This window comes from Typha latifolia, chromosome 1 (genome assembly GCF_019914945.1).
Source record: "Typha latifolia isolate L0001 chromosome 1, TyphaL0001v2, whole genome shotgun sequence".
Taxonomy (NCBI): domain Eukaryota; kingdom Viridiplantae; phylum Streptophyta; class Magnoliopsida; order Poales; family Typhaceae; genus Typha; species Typha latifolia.
In genome coordinates, this window is record NC_133086.1 from 1,942,090 (window position 1) to 1,964,679 (window position 22,590).

At 38.5% G+C, this 22,590-nt stretch overlaps 5 protein-coding genes across 6 annotated transcripts; 2 read left to right on the plus strand and 3 right to left on the minus strand.

Annotated features, from left to right (window-relative positions):
• The first annotated feature begins 1,492 nt into the window (after positions 1-1,492).
• Positions 1,493-3,475, plus strand: LOC140780740 (F-box only protein 13). 2 transcript variants are annotated; one of them, XM_073126479.1, is made up of 2 exons: positions 1,493-1,812; positions 2,124-3,475. In XM_073126479.1, exon 2 carries the CDS (start codon positions 2,152-2,154, stop codon positions 3,385-3,387), a length of 1,236 nt encoding a protein of 411 aa, XP_072982580.1. In that variant the 5' UTR covers positions 1,493-1,812; positions 2,124-2,151; the 3' UTR covers positions 3,388-3,475. The 2 variants fall into 2 exon arrangements, with proteins under 2 accessions (XP_072982580.1, XP_072982581.1); XM_073126480.1 differs by having other exon boundaries at positions 1,546-1,946.
• Positions 3,476-4,499: 1,024 nt separating this feature from the next.
• Positions 4,500-8,579, minus strand: LOC140781057 (uncharacterized). Its single transcript, XM_073126839.1, has 5 exons — positions 8,146-8,579; positions 7,498-8,050; positions 6,748-7,237; positions 6,557-6,638; positions 4,500-4,993 (listed from the first exon to the last, which is right to left on the minus strand). Exons 1-5 carry the CDS (start codon positions 8,200-8,202, stop codon positions 4,778-4,780), a joined length of 1,398 nt encoding a protein of 465 aa, XP_072982940.1. The 5' UTR covers positions 8,203-8,579; the 3' UTR covers positions 4,500-4,777.
• A 402-nt stretch (positions 8,580-8,981) lies between these two features.
• Positions 8,982-12,234, minus strand: LOC140796344 (DNA repair protein RAD51 homolog). The gene is made up of 9 exons (XM_073149341.1): positions 12,022-12,234; positions 11,003-11,147; positions 10,772-10,882; positions 10,548-10,639; positions 10,160-10,254; positions 9,968-10,081; positions 9,707-9,836; positions 9,394-9,515; positions 8,982-9,308 (listed from the first exon to the last, which is right to left on the minus strand). Exons 1-9 carry the CDS (start codon positions 12,118-12,120, stop codon positions 9,185-9,187), a joined length of 1,032 nt encoding a protein of 343 aa, XP_073005442.1. The 5' UTR covers positions 12,121-12,234; the 3' UTR covers positions 8,982-9,184.
• Positions 12,235-13,586: 1,352 nt separating this feature from the next.
• On the plus strand, positions 13,587-17,141 carry LOC140793106 (proteasome subunit alpha type-5). The gene is made up of 9 exons (XM_073144481.1): positions 13,587-13,726; positions 13,822-13,903; positions 14,031-14,111; positions 15,181-15,294; positions 15,373-15,474; positions 15,788-15,846; positions 16,361-16,463; positions 16,638-16,703; positions 16,838-17,141. The coding sequence occupies exons 1-9, from the start codon at positions 13,713-13,715 to the stop codon at positions 16,928-16,930; spliced, it is 714 nt and encodes a 237-aa protein (XP_073000582.1). The 5' UTR covers positions 13,587-13,712; the 3' UTR covers positions 16,931-17,141.
• Positions 17,142-17,555: 414 nt separating this feature from the next.
• Positions 17,556-22,579, minus strand: LOC140786627 (alanine aminotransferase 2). Its single transcript, XM_073135211.1, has 15 exons — positions 22,144-22,579; positions 21,655-21,705; positions 21,290-21,340; positions 21,065-21,130; positions 20,927-20,988; positions 20,374-20,452; positions 20,201-20,305; positions 20,006-20,116; positions 19,775-19,912; positions 19,091-19,165; positions 18,858-18,978; positions 18,617-18,771; positions 18,448-18,522; positions 18,070-18,273; positions 17,556-17,955 (listed from the first exon to the last, which is right to left on the minus strand). The coding sequence occupies exons 1-15, from the start codon at positions 22,192-22,194 to the stop codon at positions 17,839-17,841; spliced, it is 1,461 nt and encodes a 486-aa protein (XP_072991312.1). The 5' UTR covers positions 22,195-22,579; the 3' UTR covers positions 17,556-17,838.
• Positions 22,580-22,590: the final 11 nt, after the last annotated feature.

A 22,590-nucleotide genomic window follows, 5' to 3' on the forward strand; every position in this document is an offset into this window, starting at 1 on the left:
CTTTCTTTCATATTACCACCTACAGTTTTCTTTTATTATTCATTTCTATTTTTTTACTCTCTCTCTCTCTCTCTCTCTCTCTCTCTCGTAGTCCCCCATGCCCACATTTGACTTGTGTTAAAGCTAAAGTGATGATGCGACAACCCCCACGAGAGCGAGAGAGGAGAGGGAGGAGAGATTCCACCAACGAGGAGAGGAAGAGGGAGAAGGGGGGGGGGAGAGAGGGAGAGGAGAAAGGCGTAGATAGAGTATTGTAATTGTAGTGTTGGCTTTTGCTTTACAAAGGTCAGCCACAATCCGCACACCCTTTGACATGGCACCCTATGCGTGTGCAGCAGGGTTGCAACTTTGCTTCTTTTCTTTTTTTCCTCTCCTCTTTTCTTCGTCTCAACCATCTTTTCTCCTCCTCCCCTCCCCCTTACCTTGTTTGCTTCCTTTTGTTTTCTTTTGTATATCTACAGTACTCTTTCCCTTCCCTTCTTTACGTTTTATATTTTATATTGTTATCTATTTGGTGCCGTGGATCAACTTATTATAGTTTAGGTGATAACTAATCTCTAAGGGTTAAGTTAAAGTGTGATCAAATAATTCTTTTTATTATTCTACCCTTTTTAGAGGTAATTAATATTTGCATTTTTCTTTTTTTCTTTTTTTGTTGAACTAGTTATCTTTGATACTAATGGAGGTTTAACCTTCAATTTCCCCTATAAGAGAAAAGGTTTGGTGGGAGCTTTCCTACCATTTTAAAGAACCAGATTCATGTCCGGCTAAAGCAAAAGCAAGGAGGGATTAAGAGATGTGTGATCTGTTCATGCGTATTCCTCCCTTTTCCCCGTTGTTTATTACCATTGGAATTCGTGTCATGATTCCCTTGAGACAGAGGTCAAACCCTCATTGTTTAATCCCTAGTTATGCTTTGTGGCTGACACTTTTATTGTTCTTCGCCCACTCACTTAATCAACACATCATCCCATGCAATCTAATTACCCTCTAATTAACATCTAAGGCTTAACCCCAAAAGCAAAGGTTAAGTACATCTCAAGCTAGCTTTAAATTTAGACATCTCACACGTCCACATGCATTGGAAACTCGATCTTAGACATGAAGATGTGCGTTACAAGTAATCGTAATAGAGGTATCCTAAATAATTTACATAAAGACACCAGCAAGAGTCAAGATCCTTAAGATAGATTAAATCGCCCTAATTTTTAAAATGTGGAATTTGCATTTAAGGCCTTACAAGTAATATTATTTTTTTCAGATAAATCCATTTTTTTGTAAGCTAAAAAAGGAGACATTTTTTTCTTAATTGTTTGTTGGATACCCCTATAGGCTAGTCAGTGTCAGCGCGCGGCCGGTCACATGCAGTTCTCTGCTCCGCTCCAAAGTCCTCTCTCTCTCTCTCTCTCTCTCTCTCTCTCTCTCTCTCTCTCTCTCTCTCTCTCTTTCTCTTTCTCTCTCTTCTTCCTCTTTCTCTCTCTCTCTCTCACTTGCTTTGGGTTTCGGCTCTTCCATATAACTTTTTCCCCACTCCCACACTCGCACAGAGCCCACTACTACCCTTCTCTGTCAACGCAAACAAAAAGAGCTCCCCACGAAGTTTCCTGCCTCTCTCTCTCTCTCTTCTCTTCTCTTCTCTTCTCATCCAATCTCGTCTTCCTCTCCCCCTCCCCCCCCCCCTCTCTCTCTCTCTCTCTCTCTCTCTCTCTTTCTCTCTCTACACTCGCCATTACAAAAGGGGGAGAGTACCCAATTCACGCTCCTTATCCTTCTTTTGCTTTCCAGTGCGACTTCGGACACCATAACTACGAGGTGCATTCCTTGTCTCTTCTCTGCTTGTTCCCCTGTCTGCTTTGTTCACCCCGTTCTGTTACTCTAAAGAAAGCTTTTTTGATGTGTTGGCTTGAGTTCTTGCCCGAATGGGGGTTGTGATTTGATCGTTTAAGGTGATTTGCCCTTTCAAAAGAGCTTATAGGATTTGGTTTTTTTTCCCTGGGGTAAAAAGAATTTTTTTTTCCTAGTGTTCTTGGGACTTTTTCTCGCAATTACTTTGTCTTCTTGTCATGTGCTTCTTTCTATTTGCTTTCTAACAGTTCATTTCTTCTCCCTGTATTCCTCTGCAGATCTTTGTCACCAAAAGTCTTCAAGTAAATGGAGCAAAGCATGAACTTGGCCCCAGAGAGAACCAAGAAGAGGAAGGCGCCAGAAGAAGCCCACGAGAGCTCTGCCTTCTTCTTGGATGACCTGAACCAAGACCTCCTTGAGGGGGTCCTCTCATGGCTACCAGCCTCGAGCTTCTTTCGCCTCCGTTCCGTCTGCAAGAGATGGAGCTCCATTGCAACCTCTGCATCGTTCCAGATTGCATGCTCTAAGATACCATTCAGAGACCCGTGGTTTCTTATGGTAGACCAGCATCTAGACCAGTCCATAGTCTTCGACAGCAGCGAATGGAACTGGAAAAGCCTAAGCCATCCAGTTTACCTGCAGCAGAATCATGGTGATAAGCCCATCCCTGTGGCATCATCTGGTGGTCTAATTTGCTACCGGACGAGCTCCGGTGAGTTTATCGTGTGCAATCCGGTCACCGGCGCTTGCCGTCGCATCCCTCAAGTAGGCATGGCAAGCGAAAGCCAAAACCTGCATGCCATAGCCATGTACTCCTCTCCGAAAGACCCATCTGCTTATAGAATTGTATTGGTCTTGGGCGAATTCTCCAACCTTGCATTCAGGGTCTTTGACTCCAACAAAGGTTTGTGGGAAGAAGAGGCGATTTTGGCCCAGAAAGCCGAGAGTTCTTCGGAATCTCACATGGCTGGTGATGAGACTGTCTACTTCCTGAGCAAAGCTGGCGATGTTGTAGCTAGCAACATGCAGAGGAGTCCATCAAAGCAGTACTCATCAGTTCTGACCATGGAGAATGGAGAAGAGGTGGTCTATTTCCTCAGCCATTCGGGGACGGTCGTCGCGTGCAATCTTGCGCGAAGGACTTTCGTCGAGCATCCACGGTTGCTGCCCCTATACTTCGAGTACTCGATTGATGTCGTCGAATGTGACGGTGAAATGTTGGTCGTGGTGTTGTCGGAGTTCCTAGAGACGGCAAGCCTGAGAGTTTGGAAATTCTCCAAGCCAGACAGGTCATGGCAGCAAGTCGCGGCTATGCCGCCGGCGATGTCCCACGAGTTCTACGGTAAAAAAGTGGACATAAACTGCATTGGCCATGAAGACATGATCTTCATTTGTCTCAATTCCAGTGATTTTAGCAGCAATATCATGTGCAATGTGATTAAGAATCAGTGGGTGGAACTGCCCAAGTGCTGTGTTCATGGAAAGGCCAAGGAGTTCATGTCTGCCTTCTCTTTTGAGCCAAGGTTGGAGGCTTCTGTGTAGGTGTGTATTCTGTGTGAGATTGCTTGTAATTCTGTTACTATAGCTTGAGAGATATCACTAAATGTCTACAAATCTTTAATTTGATTCATTCCTTGTCCACCTTCCTCTTTGTTGGTTCCATTAATGGTTCATCGGCAAGTTGGCTGGGATCTCTTTTAAGGCTTTACCAGTGAGTGAATCTATAGTTTGCCCACCAACGAGAAAGGAAAAATGAAAAAAAAAAAGATAAAAAAAAAGTAAGCACTTGGCTTTGGAAGGCTAAAATGGCTTCCACTGAGGCAGAAACAGGTACAGTTTTAAAGTCATAAGTAGAATCAATGTGGGGATCTCCTCTGTCGTTGGTCCTGGCCAGGTGGTAGATTTGGTGAGTGAGAATTGCGTCGGTCTGCACTGGAAAGCATGGAATTGTGCACAATGGATAGGCTGTAGAAAGATTTCAAGAGATGCAAAGGAGCAGCCCTGAAAGTGACTTCTTTTAAATGTAAACAGATTCACCTTTGGCTGTGAAAGCTCTCCATTCCACTCCACTCCACTCCAGTATATCTCTTCATAGAAGCAATTTTGTAATTTAAAACAAAATCACTATTCATTTCAACTGAGTTCAATAAGTGAGGCTATTACTACTTGTGACACAAAAATCTTCACTACATACAAATAGCGAGATTCTTTTAACAATGGACCCTGCGAGTATGCCAAGCTTAATCTAGAAACAATGCCACACTGCACAGTAACATCAGATATTTGCAAGGTTGCGTGGAACCTTACGTTGGCTCGCACTGGTTGTAGATTTCTTTACTCTTCATGAAGTTTCCCTCAAATTTAAATTCCTAATGACTGAAAGACAAACACACACAAACAAGAAATATTTAATCCCGGGAGGCTTCTTGTTAGTTGTGACACTGGTTTGTCTTTTTTTCCTCTGTTTTTCAGTCAGCTGCACAAAAATTTTGGAAGACTAGCATTGTGTTACCTTGGTCATCTATCTAAAGTCTGCATTGCTAATTCTGATAAAAGATCAAGATAAGTTTAATGTAATTGTTTGAAACCATAATAAGGATGGCAGCTATTTGCTGCACAAAATTTGAGATACTTGCCGACAAGCCAGAAGGAAATGACAAACATTTTAATCTTATTTTCGTCTTCTGACGTCTTGGTCCCTGCAAAGTTCAATATTCAACTGAAGTTTGAAAATTCTACGGATTGAAAGATTCTCTCTCAACAAAGTCTGGCAATTGTTTAGCAAAAAATAACTCTGATTAATTGAAGAAAACAAATAAATTCCGTGGTTACTACATCCTTTTTGCTGCCTTTTAGGTACTTCAGACATTATTGGTATCTTCTTTCATCTTGGATTCGGCAGGGAAGAGAGATACTATATTGTTCTTGTGTTTTAGAGGTTGTTGTTGTTGCAAGGGAAGCATCCACAAGATATTTGACCTGACAGATGAGAGTTTTTCACCTTCTGTGCATGTTCAGATGCCTTGTGCAACTGCTGTGAGTGCTGAAGCTGGGCTGCTGCTCTCAATTCTTCAGCTCTTCCACGAACGGATGCCATTCTTTTCATCAACTTCTCCTCCGAATTAGATCTCATATTTTGTATTTTCACCTATCAGTAAGGAAAAGCGATGAGAGTTTGTACATCGATGTAGTAACCCATTACATCTGTAGTATTTGAGCCAATGGATAGGAAAGATGTCCACAGTCAAATTGATAGTTGTATATTATGTGACAGTGGATTATGCCACCATCATAAGAAGCACTGCACTTTCTGATCTTTTCTGGTGGAGAAGATAAGTTATAATATTGAGTTATATAATGAAGGAAAAATAGCATTGTCTGCTGGGATTTCAAATGGTAACCATGAATTAACTTTTTCAAGACTAACGACAAATTTCCTCAGATTATAGGCACTTATATACTACAAAGAAATAGCATCCTACAGACAGCAAACGAAGTTAAGAGTTTCCAAGAGAACCATACTTCCTGTTCCATGTCAAAAATCTTCACATGGTCTAGGAAAACAAAAAAAAAAATCTATGCAAAGCCTAAAGGAAATAATTATAGTTTGCGGGGAGTTGGCACAAGCTCTAGTAGTGCAAGTTTGGGGTGTGATAACAGTCCCTTCAACAATGAGTTAGGATATCACCATCTTGTTCTCTCCATACCCCTTAGTGACGGGGCCTCAAGCCTTACGATAGTCCTTATTTTTTCAAAAAAAAAAGGAAGAAAAGGAAAAAAATCTAAAGTATAACAATCGACAATTCAAATAATACACATGTATGTTGCAAGAACAAAGACATAGGAGGAAGGGGAAAATCATTATAAGAGACAACAAAAAGATGTAGGCACTCTAAGAAAATCAACATTGCTTTCCAACTCTTCAAGTTGCCATTATGATTGCATTCTAAAAAAATTTGAAGAATGCAGGTTCGGAGCTTCCATAAGGTGGGAAGATTGGACTAGTTCATCGAATACCCTCACTACTTATATGAGTATGGAATGTTATGTCAGGGTAGACAGGAAAGAAAACCACCCATTCTATCATCCACTTCTGCATTCAAAATTTCCAAAGAAAATCCAATACAAGACTGATCAGTGGACTACTATCTTGAGGACCCCAATGGTAGCAACATGAAATCTCGTGGGCATCACTCTTATTCTCATAGAATTGTGGGAGGTTGACGGTATATTGCCACCAAAGCATTGGCGAATGATTGAATATTAATATAGATGCAGAAAAATCCAAAAGGACATGTTTAGAATGAATCCAGGACAGAGTAACAAATCATGCCCCCAGGTTCACATAGTTCAAGAAATAATAAATATACGGGGTATTTTTCCCATCATTTTCATACGAAATATTTGCAATCAAGTTTCCTGAAGTACTCCAAAATATTAAATTTCACGGGGAAGGGGTTTAGACATAATCATGCTAAAGGTTTTGGTTGACTTCTCTTAAATCTGATGTACTACTGCTCAATATACTCCTAAAGAAGAGAGAATTTCAGAGTATTTAACAAACTTATCAACAAATCTTAAGGCAAGAGCATGCTAAAGATAGGGGAACTTGAAATCTAGATCGCAGAAAATTAAGGAGAAATGCATGCTCAAGATAAGCCAAATTGAGATCTAAAAAGAGTACAACAGGGAAACAAATACACTGTATTACCTCTAGCTTTCTGGACTGAGCTTCTGCTTTAGCACACTGAAGGTTTACCCATGCCTGAATCCTTGCCTCTTCTCTCTGATATCTAACCAAGAAGAAAAATCGTAACAGAATGAGAGACCGTAATGAATATTTGCATTAGAAAATGTAACCTTCAGAATGCAGTCTCCATAAGTTTTATCTCAGCATTTCACCTGATACAGCTCTTAGTCCTTTCCTCTTCTTCCCATGCACAAGCTCTAGATTCAGCAATGCTCTTCCTTCCTCCACTTATTTCTAAATGTCTTAAGCTCTTCGACACCTCCTCTTCTTCTTCTTCTCTCGAGCTCCAAATAGAAACCATCGAATTATACTGAGCACTGAGCTCAAGCTTGGCAAAGTGACAGTCCTTGAGCTCAGAGATATTGATAGCATTGTAAGGTACCAAGGGGCCAGACTTGCTAGCTGGGGTGTTGTGCCTTGCTGGTGAAGGATTCTTAATAGGCGTATGGCATCTTGATGTTGTCGAGCTACCTAGAGGCGTCATGTCAGTCCCAACATCTCTGCGATGAACCTCAGCAGCTACCTCTTGTGCTGGATCTATCATAGTCTCATAATGTGAGCTTCTGAACAAAAAACTTTCTTTAGTTGGCTCCGAGCAGCGGAGACTAGTGAAAATTGGTTCTACATTGTCTGCAAACTTATCTGCAGTGAAGATTGGCAGAAGGATTAAGAACAAAAGTGGATTACCTTGCACTTTGGGAGAAATTATTTGCATGTACACCTACCGCAATCATACTAGAAAATAGCATTGCAAGATGAACAAGAAAAGAATAGCACACCGAAATATTGAACTTATACTTCATTCAAATCAGTATTGCGGGGACAGTAAAATCCATCATATGGCATGGGATGAGCAAATATTTTAAAATTTTAAGAAAGATATCGAGTTTATGGACATCAACCTTTCAGTGGTGCTTCTGTGGAGGCTCCATGGAGAGCTGCATTTGATTCCAGAGACTTCACAGCCCCATGAAAGCTTGACACACTATTGTTTAGAGCTTTTCCATCAAATAGCCTCATTTTATCTGTAAAGGCATCAGCTTTCTGGTGAAGAACACCAATGTGTTTGGAGATCTTTGATGGGTCTGCTGGCTCTATCACATGAGCAGGGGATTCATGGCAGGAGCTACTGATCAGCCACTTCTCTGCATTTTCCCACTTGGAAGGGATGCTTTTCCTGGAGAGATGCCCAGGGCTAAAGCTGAACAGAGGCCTGCCTGGGGTGGAGGGAACAACAAATCTCCTCTGCCCAACTGAGTTCATCCCTTCTCTCCTCTGAGCTGAGAACTCATCTAGGCCTCTATTGCTGCTGTTACTCCTGGTGATCATCGGGAATGCCTTCACCATGTCTGAGGTCTCCTTGAGGTTGAGCTTGCAGAGTGGATCATGGAAGGCAACTGCAAGTGGGTCTTCTTTGCTGGTGCAGTAGAAGTTTGCATCACCTTCTAATGACTCCTGGACGGAAAACATTCAAGAAACAAACTAGCTATTAGCTAACGACTCTGAGGGGGGAAAAATTTTCTAGATACAGTAGAAAAAGAGACTTTTACCCTCATAGCAGAGGGAAAAACAGGTGAGGCTTGCAGATAAGTTGGCTTGATGTCCATGGAGATTGGCTAGAGGCTACTGATTTGGGGTTTAAGACTCTCTGGTTCCTTCACTTGCCTTCCTAAGTTGAATCATTCCTTCTTCCGGTAAAAAGCTTAGTTTTTTTTCTTTCTCTGAGAAAAAAAAAATTGCAAGTTTTTGGGGAGCTCGAGGAAAGGATGAAGAAGATTAGCTTATATATATCATCATAAAAAAAATTGGAGAGGAGAGAGAGAGTAAATTGAGTAAATTGAGTAAATTGAACTCTTGGGGAAGCTTCTTTATTTGGTGCTTGGACCAGGACCAGGAGACAACAAGATCAAGAACCAGCCCTTTTGATGTACTATTTAATTTTTCCCTCCTGTTTCCTTGCCTGCGTGCAGACTACTTGGATCATAATATACATGACATGATCATGGCTTTAGGAAAAGTAATTGGGAAAAGAGAAGTAATCAAATCCACAGAGGACAGGCATGGCGAAAAAGCAAACCACTGTTGGACCTGTGTAATAAATATAGGTCTTTGGGTGGCAAAACCTTTCAAATTACTTTCGCTTGGTAGTGAGACAGAAGGAAAGAAATAGTTTCCTGTGTTCTGGAACAACTGGCCTTAAAGGCCACGTCCTTCTACAGTGAACGGATCTCAGTTGCAGAGCAGAGAGTACTCGATTGAAGTGGTCATTAGTCTAAATTGAACCTGAGCTGAGCATTGCAGGAGAGTATATAGATTTTATACAAAGGAAAAAAGAAGAGCAAAATGATCTAAAGTGATGTCTCTAATGATACGTACAACAAGAACAGGCTAAATGTCATAGATAGTCTCTCCATTCATGAAAACATCAACATTCACATTTGATTGAACCAAAACTTTTGGCAAGTTGTGCAAAACGAAAATGAAGCTGCTGTTGGTTGGCAAACCCAGCAGCAAGCTCAAAATAGATAGTGTATTGGAACACCTCGACTACATTGGTTCAGTGAAATATGGACAATGTGGTTTGATTGATCAATCCTTTACATCTGTCACGCCTTCAGACGAAATCTGAAACCTTGCTTCAGCTTCAGCCAGGCATGGAGAACTAATTACTTTACAGATTCTCTCCTCTCCCCTTCCCTTGCGAAGAGAAAGCCTGATACATATGGAAATCGAGGAATCAAGTATCAAATTAGACAAAGCATATGAAGATGATACTTGAGTTCATCTCACTAAATGACCTTGTTGTAGAAGCGTGTGCCATGATGTTTCCACCAATGGGTTTAATCTGTGGTCCAGCAAAGACTGCAGAACCATCCACTTGAGCAACAACTTGATTTGTGATGACAACAGCCACTCCAAACTAGATCAAGCAATGACATGAAATCAACTCAATATGCATGGAGAAAATAAGAAGTTGTTGCTTGAATTTCAAGACTCAATATAAGCAAAATCTTGGAGCTTACACAGCTAAGTTTAGATCAAACTTCCCAAATACTGAGATTTTTATGAAACTAAAGGGCAAAAGCAGAGTAGTGAATTCTTGAATAATACCTCGTCTGCCAATTTTTGAAGGCTCCTCAGGAACTTCGCTAGGTGCATTTGTCTTGCTGATAATTCTCCCCGTCCAGAAAAATCTGTTCTGTAAAGCGCCGTAGCACTATCCACTATCATTAAAGCAAACCTAGGGAAGCAAAAACACCAGGTCAGTAAAATACAAGAATATATACCCTTGAATATGCACGGAAAAGCATATGTGATCAAGGTGACAAGAAATTCATATATTTCAACCATTATGAGAAAATATGCACATGCCTGGCTTCCACCATCATTGAAGCTGCTTCGAGCAAAAGCCTAGACTGATGATCAGTATTATATGCTCTAGCATAAGCTACATTCTCTAAAACATCGGCACCATTCAGTCCAAACCTGTTGTGTGGAGCATGTCCTCATTAATAAAATGTCACTTCATAATTGCCTTAAAAACTGTACTGACTTCATTAGCACCTGTCTGCAATCTGCAGCAGCCTTTGTGGCCTGAATGTGCCCTCTGCATCAATATACATTGCCTTTCCTTCACCACCACCTTGATCCAATGGTAGCTGAAATAGAGAATCAGGAACATCTTCAATATCATTTTCCGTAAATGGCAATTACAAGGAAAGGGAAGAACAAATTTCAGAAACTACAGCACAACAGACGTCCGCAGTTTAAAATAATTGCTTCAAACTAATTTGAATCATAGCTTATGCAGATAGCACCAATTTCCTATTCAGTTTGTTAATACTGGTAAAAGTGAAACAATTGATTCAAAGCAGCACCATAGAGTAAACAAATCAAGAATTAGCTGTTAGCATCTCACTATAACAAGATTCAATAGGATGAAAAAGCTCACCTGACAAGTGACACATAGAGTGTGACATAACTGAGTCTTTCCAGAGCGAAATTCCCCATAAATTTCAGTGATCGACCCAGTTTCTAATCCTCCTGTCCAAAGTCAATGAATTTTTTATTTTTGTTGTTATAAAGTACCACTAATATCTCTAACATTGGAGTAGCATTGGAAATTTCTCTTTGATGTGGAGAAACCATATAAAAGCTATCAGTACAACAGATTACCTTCCAAGATTTTATCGAGCTCTCTTGATCCAGATGTAATTTGTATAATTTCGAGTCTTTGTGCATGAAGTTGGCTAGCACTGGTGAAACCCAAAGGGACTAGCTTAGAAGCTGCCAAAATACAAATTCATACTCAGTTCTCTATGCATAAAATTGTTTACGAGATAAATCAATTTATAAAACAGAAGCATGCTCTCCCTATTGATCTAAGGAAAAGCACGAGATGCTCACCTGCTTCAATTATCTTATCAACTTTTGCCTCGCTAATGCCTTTGATTTGCAAAAGATCTTTTCTTGGGGAATATACAACTGATTCCACTGTGCAGAGACCAGAATCTTTGAGCTTTTTTACATCAAGAGCAGCAATTCCAGATGCCTGAAGAAAAACAAAATATGTAGTTACCAATTGCAGTTATGGTAGATCCCTTTTTACTGTTTCTACTAATCTTAACCCTATGACAGCCTGTCCTATGCAAACAAGGTTAGATCTCGCTCACACTGGTTTTGATAGTCTTTAATTAGGTGGTCAGAGCACTTCAGACAATTTGAGAGCAAACGATCCATATCGATATTTGATGAAATACTGACTTATACAGTAAAGGACACATTAAAGAACAAGGGTGATATAAGTCCTGTGCATCAATAAACTGGGCCAAAGCATCAGGTAGGCAACAAGCAAAATAGAAGAGTTAGATGCAACTACTTGTCATAAATATAGATGATATTTTTTTTGGTGTGTGTGCATGTTATGGATAAAACAATGAAAATAGGCCCCTAAATAGATGAACAAGGATAATGAACAAAGTAAAACAATGAAATTAGGCCCCTAAATAGATGAACAAGGATAATGAACAAAGTAAAACAATGAAATTAGGCCCCTAAATAGATGAACAAGGATAATGAACAAAGGTTTACCAGTAGTTTTAAAGGACAGGCAAACCCAAGAAGAAGAAATCATTTACACACTGCATGATACCCATTATAAATAAAGAATAGTTGCCAGAAAATCTAGAAAAAAAAAGACCAGATATGGACCAAACCTGAGGCCAATATTAACAAGAAATTTCGTCACGAGAACCGGCGTAAGATAAATCCAACGTAAAAATTGGGAGATACCCATTTGCTCTCAACGACTGGTGAACCAAGAAATCCAAGAAAGGGCCGATCTTGATCGCGTTCCGCTGAGGACGGAACCGATGGCCAGGGTTTCGAGACGAAGGGGCGAAAAAGAGTTGTGGCAAGAGATCTACCTGAAGCTGTTCGATGGGGAATGGGCCGTGCTGCATGTCGTCCTCCGTCTCTTCTTGCTCCTCCATCGCCTTATGATGCTTCTGCTGCTGCGCCGCCATGACTACGACAGTCGACGGATGGAGAATAATTGAGAGATAGGGGAAGCGAGGGAAGAAGAGGGAGTCGAAAGGTATTCAAACAATTCTAGGGCGCCAAAAAGCCCCTTTTTTTGTGGTGGATGCTCTGGAATCTGGATATATAAAGAGGTTTTTCTTGGGGAGGGTTTTACATAATTGCCACTGAAAACTTCTAAAATATTATAATTATCACTTTTTTAACTCTTTTAAAATTATCATTATAGTTAGTTTTTAATAAAATAATTTAATAGATTATCGTTAAAATCAATAAATACGTATAAATTAGTAAAAAATATTACCTTAGAATATAAAACATTTATTACAATTTTAATCTAGTATACAAAAAGATATCTTTACTGTACTATTATTTTTTTAAAGAAACCATTCATACAATTTAAACAATAGTAAAATAATATTTCTTTTATATTAAGCTCAGTAAGATTTTAACTAATAAGATGTCATTTTTGAAAAACTATAGATTTCGATAGCAATTATGATATTTTACAGAGTGAAAATGATAATCATGATATTTTAAAAACTAACTGTAATTATATTTAATTTTTTCTCAATTATTTATGTTTTTATATATCCTTTTATGTATATAACTATTTATCTATATATATATATATATATATATATATATATATATACTCGATTCGAATTTAATTTCAAGTCAAGACGAGTTTGAAATTTATGCTCGGCTTAGCTCAACTCAAATCAAGCCAAATCGAGCTTGAGTTCGAGATTGATTCAAGAAGAGGCTAGAGGAGAAGGCAACAACAATAACTTGCCGATAGAGAGGGAAGGCGTCGAAGGAGGTTGAAGGAGAATACTAATTTGACCTAGGATTATGGTTAGATAAATATAGGAACCATTCGATTAAAGATCTAACAATTATAAATATATTATATTTGAGCCGAGTTTAAGCTTGTTGACTAGAAATTCAAATTAAGCCTTAAAATAAGCTCTCAGCTTGAGTTAATCTTGAGTCGCTTGTTTAATATAATATCTTTATTTAAACTATCACTCTTTTTCATATACATCTTTTTAATTTTTTTATAAAATATAAACTCTTTAAAATATTAAAAATATCTCAAATATTTCTTATATTATATTTTTATTATTATTTTCATCTATAAGTTATCACGTGTAAGTCGCATGAATAACTATATAATATATTTATATTTGTGATTTAGAAAGAAGAAGTGAGATAAATTTTAATTTATCAAAAATACTCTTACATTCTCGGAAATATTTTAATCTTTTTAATATTATATGAAGTGAAATATTTTTACCAGTTCATGAGAAAAGTAATACTAATTTATGTATATAAAAAAAGATGATAGTTAATTATCCTTTATTTGTTAGCAGGAGGTATATCAAAAATGGCGATCGTTCACAAAATCACCGTGCATTAGTTTTATTCCAAGGACGAGAATACCCTCAAAACTACCTATTAATTACCATTCAGTTCCTCGTTTGCCTTGCGTCTCAAGTAGGTAGCCGAAAGCTTCGTCGGAAAGGGCACAGCCGGATCGAACAAGAACACCCACCTCTGCAATCCTCTCGTCGAGATGTTTCTTACCAGGTTAGTGTTCCTCCCCGCTAATTCGCGTCTTCCCTTCCACACCCCTCTTCTTTGTGTTCGATTTCTGATCTGGGTTTTGGGGTGGACTTCTGAAGGACCGAGTATGACCGTGGAGTCAACACATTCTCCCCCGAGGGAAGGCTGTTTCAGGTCGAATACGCCATCGAGGCCATCAAGGTAGGATTTTTCTTCCTCCTTTTAGTTTTTCTTGCTGAAATATGAGTTGGGTCTTTGGATTTTTTTTGTTCGAGATTCGTTGGCTTTGCCCTGGAAATCGACATTTGGGTGCTGCTTCTTGTGTCAGTTGGGTTCGACTGCAATTGGGCTGAAGACGAAGGAAGGCGTGGTGCTTGCGGTCGAGAAGCGTGTAACCTCTCCGTTGCTGGTATCTGCTCTGTTGGTTTGCCCTTGTTGTTCAGATGATCATGTACTTTTTTTATGTTAGCGTAGCATCCCAATCTTACCATTGTATTAGGATAATCTATAATGAGAGAAACTTTGCCAAAATTTCAAACGAAGGAATGATAATCTTTTAGGACAATCTTAGAAGCTTTCCTATTTCGAAATATTAGGGCAGTTGATGTTATAATATTTCCTCAAATTTGTTCAACTCAAATTGAGACCTTCAGTTTTACATTCATAGAGTAGAATTAGTTTTCTTGCTTAGGAACCAAAGGAAGTAAAATCTACCAAGTATCCCGTTTATAACTACCAATAGTTACTCGGAGGAGCTTTGAGATTATTCAAGATAATAGTCAGCATTGTCGAAGCTTACGGCTGGATAGTGGGTAAGTTTGTGTTTTACAAAATTAATTATATTAGGGTAACTAGATAAACTAAAATTTCTAGTATTAGACTAGTTCTGGTTAAATTAGTTGCTAACGGATAAGCTGATTACAAATGGGTATTTCTCCTACAAGTTGCACTGATCTTATCTTACCCGACATGCAATGTTTTTTTTTTAATGATAAACAATTTTCTCCTTTGATGACAAGGATTGTACATATCATACCATGTTTAGGTAGTGAAGGATAAAAATTGATCAATGTTTAACCAATGCAAACTGTGGACTGGTAAATGCTTCTTTGGGGACTAGCGTTATTACTTAAATATAGTGGTAGGACTGATAGGTTTTATCACAACCGGCCAGAGATTCAGGAAAACCATTATAATACCGGTCTGAATCTTTTGCACCATATCCATTGAATAGGAAATAGCTCTACTAGCTGACTGTGGACTGTGAAAAGGCCTTCTTGTTGTAAGAACTTTCTGGCAGAACTATTGCCACTTTTGGAAGTAGTCCTGTGAAAAGGTTATTGAGGATTACCTAATTTCTAACCAATATCAAACTAAAACACATTCAGATTTTTCTATATATTTGCTTTTAGACAATTGTTCTCTTAATGCTTTGATATTGCCTTTTTGATGGTTTAGACTTCGATTACTCTTTGCAGGAACCAAGTAGTGTGGAGAAAATTATGGAGATTGATGAGCATGTAGGTTGTGCAATGAGCGGACTGATTGCCGATGCACGAACTCTTGTTGAACATGCTCGTGTTGAAACTCAGGTACTCTTAACTTCGGCATGTCATTGCTCATTAGCAATGCCTCCATAACATACGTTTACGTAACACATTGTTCATCAGAATCACAGGTTTTCATATGGTGAACCAATGACTGTCGAGTCAACTACGCAAGCTCTGTGCGATCTTGCTCTTCGCTTTGGTGAAGGAGACGAAGAGTCCATGGTTAGCTTCAGTAATTCTTCACATCTAATCTAGTTTCTAAAATTGAACATGGATCAACTGATCCAAATAGTCAAATCAAGTCATTTTTGAGCCTTGACATGCCTTTCGGCTCTCTCTCTCTCTCTCTCTCTCTCTCTCTCTCTCTCATACATGTGCCAGTCTCTTAAATTGTGACTCTCTTTAGGTATAGTCAGTTCAGTGTTTTCATTGTGACTGCAATTTATCTTTTTGAGATAAGTATACCTCTCAATTGTAATGACAAACAACAAGCTTATGAGGAATAGTTTCTGACCATCCAACTTCTTTCCTGTAGTCTCGACCTTTTGGAGTATCTCTTCTCATTGCTGGTCATGATGAAAATGGGCCTAGTTTGTGAGTACTTTCTCCTTTTACTGAGTAATATTATGACTATTTATTTAGTGAGATTGCCATATTCAAATAGTGCTCTCTTGCTTGTTTTCTTATAAATACTAATATTTAATATTCATTTACATCTGATTTATCTATATGTGATCGTCTAATTTATTGAGTTGTTGAAAATATTCTTAGAGACACACCCTTTTAACATGTGGAGTCATTGAGAAACAAACTTCCATATCAACCCACTATACTCATTGAATTGTATGTGTACCTCTTACTTTATGTCAAAGTACAACCATAGTTCTGCAACATTGCTCTTTTGTTACTATTGCTAGCACCTCAAGCTTGAGTTACACATGCTTTTTTAATCTTGTCCTCTAGTAACGGGAAAATATGCAGAGCTACTCTAGCAGACTTTTGTCTGCTGTTTATGGGTTCAAACTCAGATATAAATAATATCATTGATTAGCGCTTCTTGACAACCTTTTCTTGTGCGTTAACTATTCATGCGAACTTGTATGTGAAGGTACTACACAGATCCATCTGGTACATTTTGGCAATGCAATGCCAAAGCAATAGGCTCAGGTTCTGAAGGAGCTGATAGCTCACTTCAGGAGCAGTTCAACAAGGTACTATCTACTTTTGGGCTTCTATAGTGGGAAATCTGGAGAATTGATTTATCAATCAGTTTTATAGTGCTTTAGCTAAAAACTAAATCAAGTTTGATATTTGATCTGATGATTTATTTTCAACAGTCATTGTCTTTGAGATAGTTCTTGATGTGACGAGCTGTCTTTTTGCAGGACATAACTCTTCAGGAGGCTGAAACAATAGCTCTTTCTATTTTGAAGCAAGTTATGGAGGAAAAGGTAAAACTACTTAAATATTGTAACTTGCTCTTCTATTAGTAAGATGATGTGATCCTCTTTGCTTGGCTTCATTAGTTGGCTTAATCTTTCATTTCTGAATTGATGCTTATTCAGATAATTCCTTATTTTACCAGGTGACCCCAAACAATGTTGATATTGCAAAGGTCGCTCCAACATATCATCTATACTCTCCTGCAGAGGTCGAGGCTGTCATCTCTCGCCTATAAGCACTTAGCAGCCATATCTAATTGTTTCTCTGTTTCTTCCCCCCACCCCCCGCCACAAGACCCTTTTGTTATCAACATTATAGTCATTGGTACCTTTTCTTTTCTACTTCATCTACTTGTGATCTGATGGAATGAGGATGTTGGTAATTCATGCTTGCTTTAACAGCAGAGAGAACCATTTTGGTTAATATATTGATAACTTGAACCGCAATATCTTTCTTTTATGATGGATATATTTTCAGCACTGATAATTTTGTGATTATCCTGTGATCTTCTTAAAGCAGAGATCCATTTAAGCATTGTGATCCCAGTTTTTATCATTCCTGAGAAAGTGTCAAAATTGAAATGTGTTACAGGAGAAGCAGGTATTAAACCTGTGAAGAAATGCTATTGGCCGACTCCCATAAATTGTCGATTACGATTGTCTTAATTGTCTAGGTAATGCCAAGTATGCTTATTAGAACTTAGAATTCAGAAGAGGGTTCATATCAAAGTTCATTACAAAGACTTTCTAGGTAATTTCTGTCTACTTTCTAGAGGGTTGATGTATTAATAATTGGATCAAAATAAGCTCTCTCATCTTTCTGAGTTATGCTCTAGCAAAATCGGCATCAGGCAACATGCATTTCCTTAGAAATGATAGCAATTTTATACCGCTTAGAAGACCTCAAAGCACATAACGCAAATGGCGCAAATGGCACAAGTATGCATTACAATGAAGAACAGTTTTAAGTCAAAACGACAAACAAACATGGTAGTTTTGTCTAACATAATCCAATCATGAGATAGTTTATGCTTGACTCATCCATACATACAAGGGTGGTGGTGAAAAAACTGATGGATGGCATTCTTATTCTTATCAAAATATGTTGAGAGAACTATAGGGTGAGAGACTTTATCCATCCACCCTAATCGTGGAACTCCTTCATGAATGATTCATGGAAAGCTTTGAGCCTGGAGATGATGGCTGGGATCTTGTCCTCTTGGGGCAGAATCGTGCATCTAAAATGCCATGTTCCAGGGACCTTCCACACGACAAACAGAAGATAAACGGCATTAGTACAAAATGTCGACTAGCACAACAAAATATTATCTGTACCATATAACTAGTCCATTGCATTAGTAGAAATATCGCTCACCTGTCCAAAGCCAGTTCCAGGAACGACGACAATTCCAGTGGCCTCAAGAAGGCGGCCAGCATAGAAGGCATCTGCTGCTTTGTTGGCTGCTTTTGCAGCTTCGATTGCCTTTTGAGGTAGACTAAGTTGTGGAAAAAGATACATTGCTCCCTCTGCCTTGTTGCAGGTGACACCTTCTAAGCTGTTAAATGCATCTTCTAAAGCCTGCGTCCAATAAATGAACAAAGCTCAAATCTTCATGAGTTCCAGAGACAATAGATTGGATTTGTCATGATTAAGCCAAAAGCACACTTTAAAGAGAAACAATATGACAACTGAGATACATAAGCATGAGATCTTAAAAGGAAAATGGACAAGAAAGGGAAACTATAGACCAACCTTTGCACGCCGAGCTAAAGATGAAAGAATACCATTTTTCTCTTTGATGTATGATTCATATGATTCATCCCCAGGCTGCAAGATCAATTAAGTCAATTTTGCCATCACTAACTATTGGTAGTATCCACAAGATTCAGAGGTTTCGTAAAAGGTACAGATCAGTTATCACCTTTGGTGGATTCATGACGAGGCTTGCAAGAATCTGGCCAGTGATGTTGGAACATAGGTTTACAGATGCCACCTTGTAAATCTGTTCTCTTACAGCAGCATTGAAACCGGTTATCTCCATGTAACCACCCCTTTTCCCACATTCTCCATAGTATCCTGGTAGAAAAGATGAAAGGATTTGGTGACCTATAAGGAATATACAGTTCAGATTTACACGCTGGCTGACAAAGTGATGAGTATACCCTTAGAGACTGACTGAAATGATACGATAGGTAGATCTTCCTCGCCATATCCCATAGACCTTGCAACCTTCTTGAAAGAGTTGAACTTCTTGTCCTCGACATAAATGTTTTCTTGGTAAACCTGTAAAATAAGTTACATAATGCATTAGTGATTACAGAGACGTCAACTTGCACCAAAAAAAAAAGGAAACTGGTATGATTAATAATTTCAATATATGATTTGGTTTTTTTACCTCATCTGCTAAAAGAACCAGGCCTTCATTTTTGCAAAACTCCACTATTTCACGCTGATTGTCCTCTGCAAGAACCTGGAAAATTTACATTGACTGTTAACAGATGGAAAACAATAACTTGCACAAAAAGACGTCCAATCATGAGTTATGACAACAATAACAAAATTATATCAAAGTTACTGTTCTTAGAAGTATCCATGTATCATAGTTAATTGACATATCCCCCCCATCATGCTAATAGGCATAAGCAAAGTAATATTTCATGACTCATGACTCTTCCAGAAACCAAAGAAAACAGAATGCTCTGAGCAAGTAAACCAAAACAGAATGCTATGAGCAATATGGTTTACTTGCTGCTGAATAAGAACAATTCAATATTCAGAAAACAAATAAGTAAAAATGGGCATCCTGGTAAATGAGGTTCTTGCCAATGACGAGGTCTAGGGAGGGCAAATTATACAGAGTCTTAACCACATTTTTATAGAGGCTTCTTCTGTGGCTCAAGCACATGAAGACTTCAGCGCAAGGAAACAAGACCTACCATCACACAAAGTGATACTGAGAAAAGAATAGAAGGGAGAAATCTATTGCATCCGCATACATTAATCTCATAATTTTATGGTAAATCAATACATTAATCTCATAATTTTATGGTAAATCAAAGCAAAAGACGGTGCTTATAACCTGTCCTGTAGGGTTTCCTGGATTAATCACAACAAGTGCTCTAACAGTAATTCCCTTGGAACGAGCATCTTCTAGTTGTTTCTTAACCTCAGAGAGCTCCAGTCCCCAACCTGTTGCTTCCTCAAGGTAATATGGGACCTAAAATCATACAATCTCTTATTAGTCCTTCAACTTTACAACAGTCAACTGTAGATCTAGCAACGAATTTTTAGCTCAGCAGTAAAACCATACAAGGGAGCCACCATGAAGTGCAATCGAGGCAGAGTACAGAGGGTACTGAGGAATGGGGCAGAGAATTCCATCTTTCTCAGAACTTATCAAAAGCTGCATCATCATATGCACCTGCAAAAGGAAAAAAAAAAGTCAGATGGCAATAACACTCTGTTAACCAAGAAAAAAGTAGCAATTCATGGATGAAGTCAGTACTCCAGGGCTTGCTCCGTCTGTTAGGAAGATATCATCTGCATTGGCAGTAAACCCATCACGTGCAGTGATTCCAGCAGCAATTGCATCGCGTAAGCCTTTGATACCCTGAGACGGAAAAAAGAAATCCCTCAAGCTCATTTTATTAAGAGAAGATTCATGCAGAATGTACTTACTTGACTATGACTGTATGCTCCTGTGGCTCTACCAGGAATGGCCCCTAGGATCTGCCTTGCTCTTGCTATAGCATCCGAGCTGCAACAATATGTTGATATTAGAATATAAAATATTAGAGCTTCTAGAGTATTCAATGAATTAACATAATATCAGAGGTCCACAACCAATTGAAGTCAAGTCTTTTTTAAGTCTATCAAAAATTTTCAGCCTAGAAGTGATGAATTCTAAAATATAAAATATAAAAACTGTCATTATCTAATAATTTAAGCTTTTAAAATAATTGGTGAGTTAACAAAAGGTAAGGCTTAGACTTAAATTTTTTTTAATGTAATTGTCTTGAAGAGATGAAATGGATCAGGTTTTATTGTTAGTGGCAGAGGATACTATCTGGTAGAGATGAAAGAATAATTATAGAAGTTCCTGAAACAACTGAGATGATAAATTCTGCTGAGCAAGGACAACTAAATCCAATATGATTGTAGTTTATCACAAAAAGCAATATCTGATAATTACTGAAATGATAGACAATTAAAGAAAATGGCTAATGTATACCTGAATAAGGTATGAGTTTCATCCTTGTCCAAAAGGGACGGATGGTCGCATAAGGCAAGGACCTGGGAGCAATTCATAAATGTTTGTAAGCAAGCTAAATGCATTGTGCTGGTCAAGCATCACTAGATATAAACTTACCTCTCGGAAGAATGTGATTGGCTTCTGACCAAGGGACTGGGGATTCCCAATGTTGCAATACAATATCTGGCAGAAAAATTGGACAATCAGAATGGAACTCAGAAAGAATTCATGAAATGGAAATACAACTTTTACCTAAAGCTATAAATAGAATGATCAATTTGCAGAGAATATCACTGAAAGAAGAGAACTTTGAAAAAAAAAAAGGCAGGAGAAATGGCACACCTCATCGAAAGGATGAGAACCTGGGTTTGTCAGTAACTCTTGCTGCAAGCGCTGAAGAAAATGGGCAAGAGAAAGGTTAAACATGTAGTTTCATCAGCAGGTATAATTCCAGATATTATATTTCAACCTAACTATTGCAGTCGAGAAAATGATGTATATTTATAATTTTTGTGTCTCAATTACTGATTTCAAGTTACTATGGCTAGATTATTTATAACAGCTAAACAAGGAAGCTATATTGAAACAAAAACTGACATAAATATGATTCTCATGAATCAAACAACTGTTCATTTTAAATCAGTTATATAAGTTATTCAGCATAAGCAAAGAACTCAAGTATGATTGAATGCATCGCACAGAAATACCTGAGCATGGATGACAACCTCACCACGGACAGCATACTGGCATTTTAAAATCTGACGGAAGAGAAAAAGAAATAAGAGAGCAATAAAAAAAGGAAGGCCTAGAAGCAAATGATTACAACCACATAGTAGAACTATTGGGGAAAAAAGCACAAAGGAAAGGGAGTAATTAGAATCAAAAGAGAATTGCGGGACTGTCAATAGAAGCAAAACTTGGGGCCAGAGATATCGCGTTCAAATTGAATTCTTCGACAGAAAAAGAGCTATTGAGCTAAAATTCCAACCCAACCAACTAATCCAATCAGATGATCAATCCAGAAGGATAACAAATGCATAAAACAGAAAAAAAAAAAATCCCGTGAAAGATTTCATCTTCGCCAAGTAATCAATAAAAAAAAAAAAGCGAACCCAAAAGCCAAACCATCAAATAACCCCGACCCATGAAATCAAAACCCCATCTTGTTGGCCAAACCGGAAAAAAAAAAATCGCACCTTTGGGTTGATGGACTCGACGGTAACAGGAGAAGTCGCCGTGGATGACATAACTACAGCAGAAGCAGGACAAAAGGAGCGCAGGAGGAGGAGGAGATTGGAGAACCAAACACTAATCGCTACGCTCTTTCCGTGGCGAATCGACTCATATTAACGCCATCAATCGCTTATATATAGCAGTCAAAATTGTAAAAGAAGGTGGTCGCCCACAGGAAAAACCATGAGAGAAAACAAACATAAAAATTATAATATCACTTTCTACCGCAAACGCAGACTAGAGAGCCCACGGGACCAGAGTGGGTGGTTTTGGTGTTCCATGTGAGGGGCAAAGCACAAGGTCTCGGCCAAGGAGGAGAAGTGTGGCTTCGCTTCTAATAATCTATTCCAGTAATTCATATTAGAACACCTTCCAATGCCAAAGAAATGGAAAGTTGACATTTTTTTAAC

Excerpts from the sequence above, each read along its gene's own strand:
- LOC140786627 (XM_073135211.1), bottom strand. The coding sequence starts at position 22,194 with ATGTCATCCACGGCGACTTCTCCTGTTACCGTCGAGTCCATCAACCCA. Across the intron at positions 21,131-21,289 it reads GTTCTCATCCTTTCGATGAG|ATATTGTATTGCAACATTGG; the intron begins GTGTGCCATTTC and ends TTTTTCTGCCAG. Across the intron at positions 18,772-18,857 it reads ATTTCAGTCAGTCTCTAAGG|GATACTATGGAGAATGTGGG; the intron begins GTATACTCATCA and ends CTTTTCTACCAG.
- LOC140781057 (XM_073126839.1), bottom strand. The coding sequence starts at position 8,202 with ATGGACATCAAGCCAACTTATCTGCAAGCCTCACCTGTTTTTCCCTCT. Across the intron at positions 6,639-6,747 it reads AGGACTAAGAGCTGTATCAG|ATATCAGAGAGAAGAGGCAA; the intron begins GTGAAATGCTGA and ends CTTCTTGGTTAG. Across the intron at positions 4,994-6,556 it reads CTCAGTCCAGAAAGCTAGAG|GTGAAAATACAAAATATGAG; the intron begins GTAATACAGTGT and ends CCTTACTGATAG.
- LOC140796344 (XM_073149341.1), bottom strand. The coding sequence starts at position 12,120 with ATGGCGGCGCAGCAGCAGAAGCATCATAAGGCGATGGAGGAGCAAGAA. Across the intron at positions 11,148-12,021 it reads TCCCCATCGAACAGCTTCAG|GCATCTGGAATTGCTGCTCT; the intron begins GTAGATCTCTTG and ends GTTTTTCTTCAG. Across the intron at positions 10,082-10,159 it reads CTGCTGCAGATTGCAGACAG|GTTTGGACTGAATGGTGCCG; the intron begins GTGCTAATGAAG and ends TCCACACAACAG.
- LOC140793106 (XM_073144481.1), top strand. Across the intron at positions 14,112-15,180 it reads GTGTAACCTCTCCGTTGCTG|GAACCAAGTAGTGTGGAGAA; the intron begins GTATCTGCTCTG and ends TACTCTTTGCAG. Across the intron at positions 15,475-15,787 it reads AAGGAGACGAAGAGTCCATG|TCTCGACCTTTTGGAGTATC; the intron begins GTTAGCTTCAGT and ends TCTTTCCTGTAG.
- LOC140780740 (XM_073126479.1), top strand. The coding sequence starts at position 2,152 with ATGGAGCAAAGCATGAACTTGGCCCCAGAGAGAACCAAGAAGAGGAAG.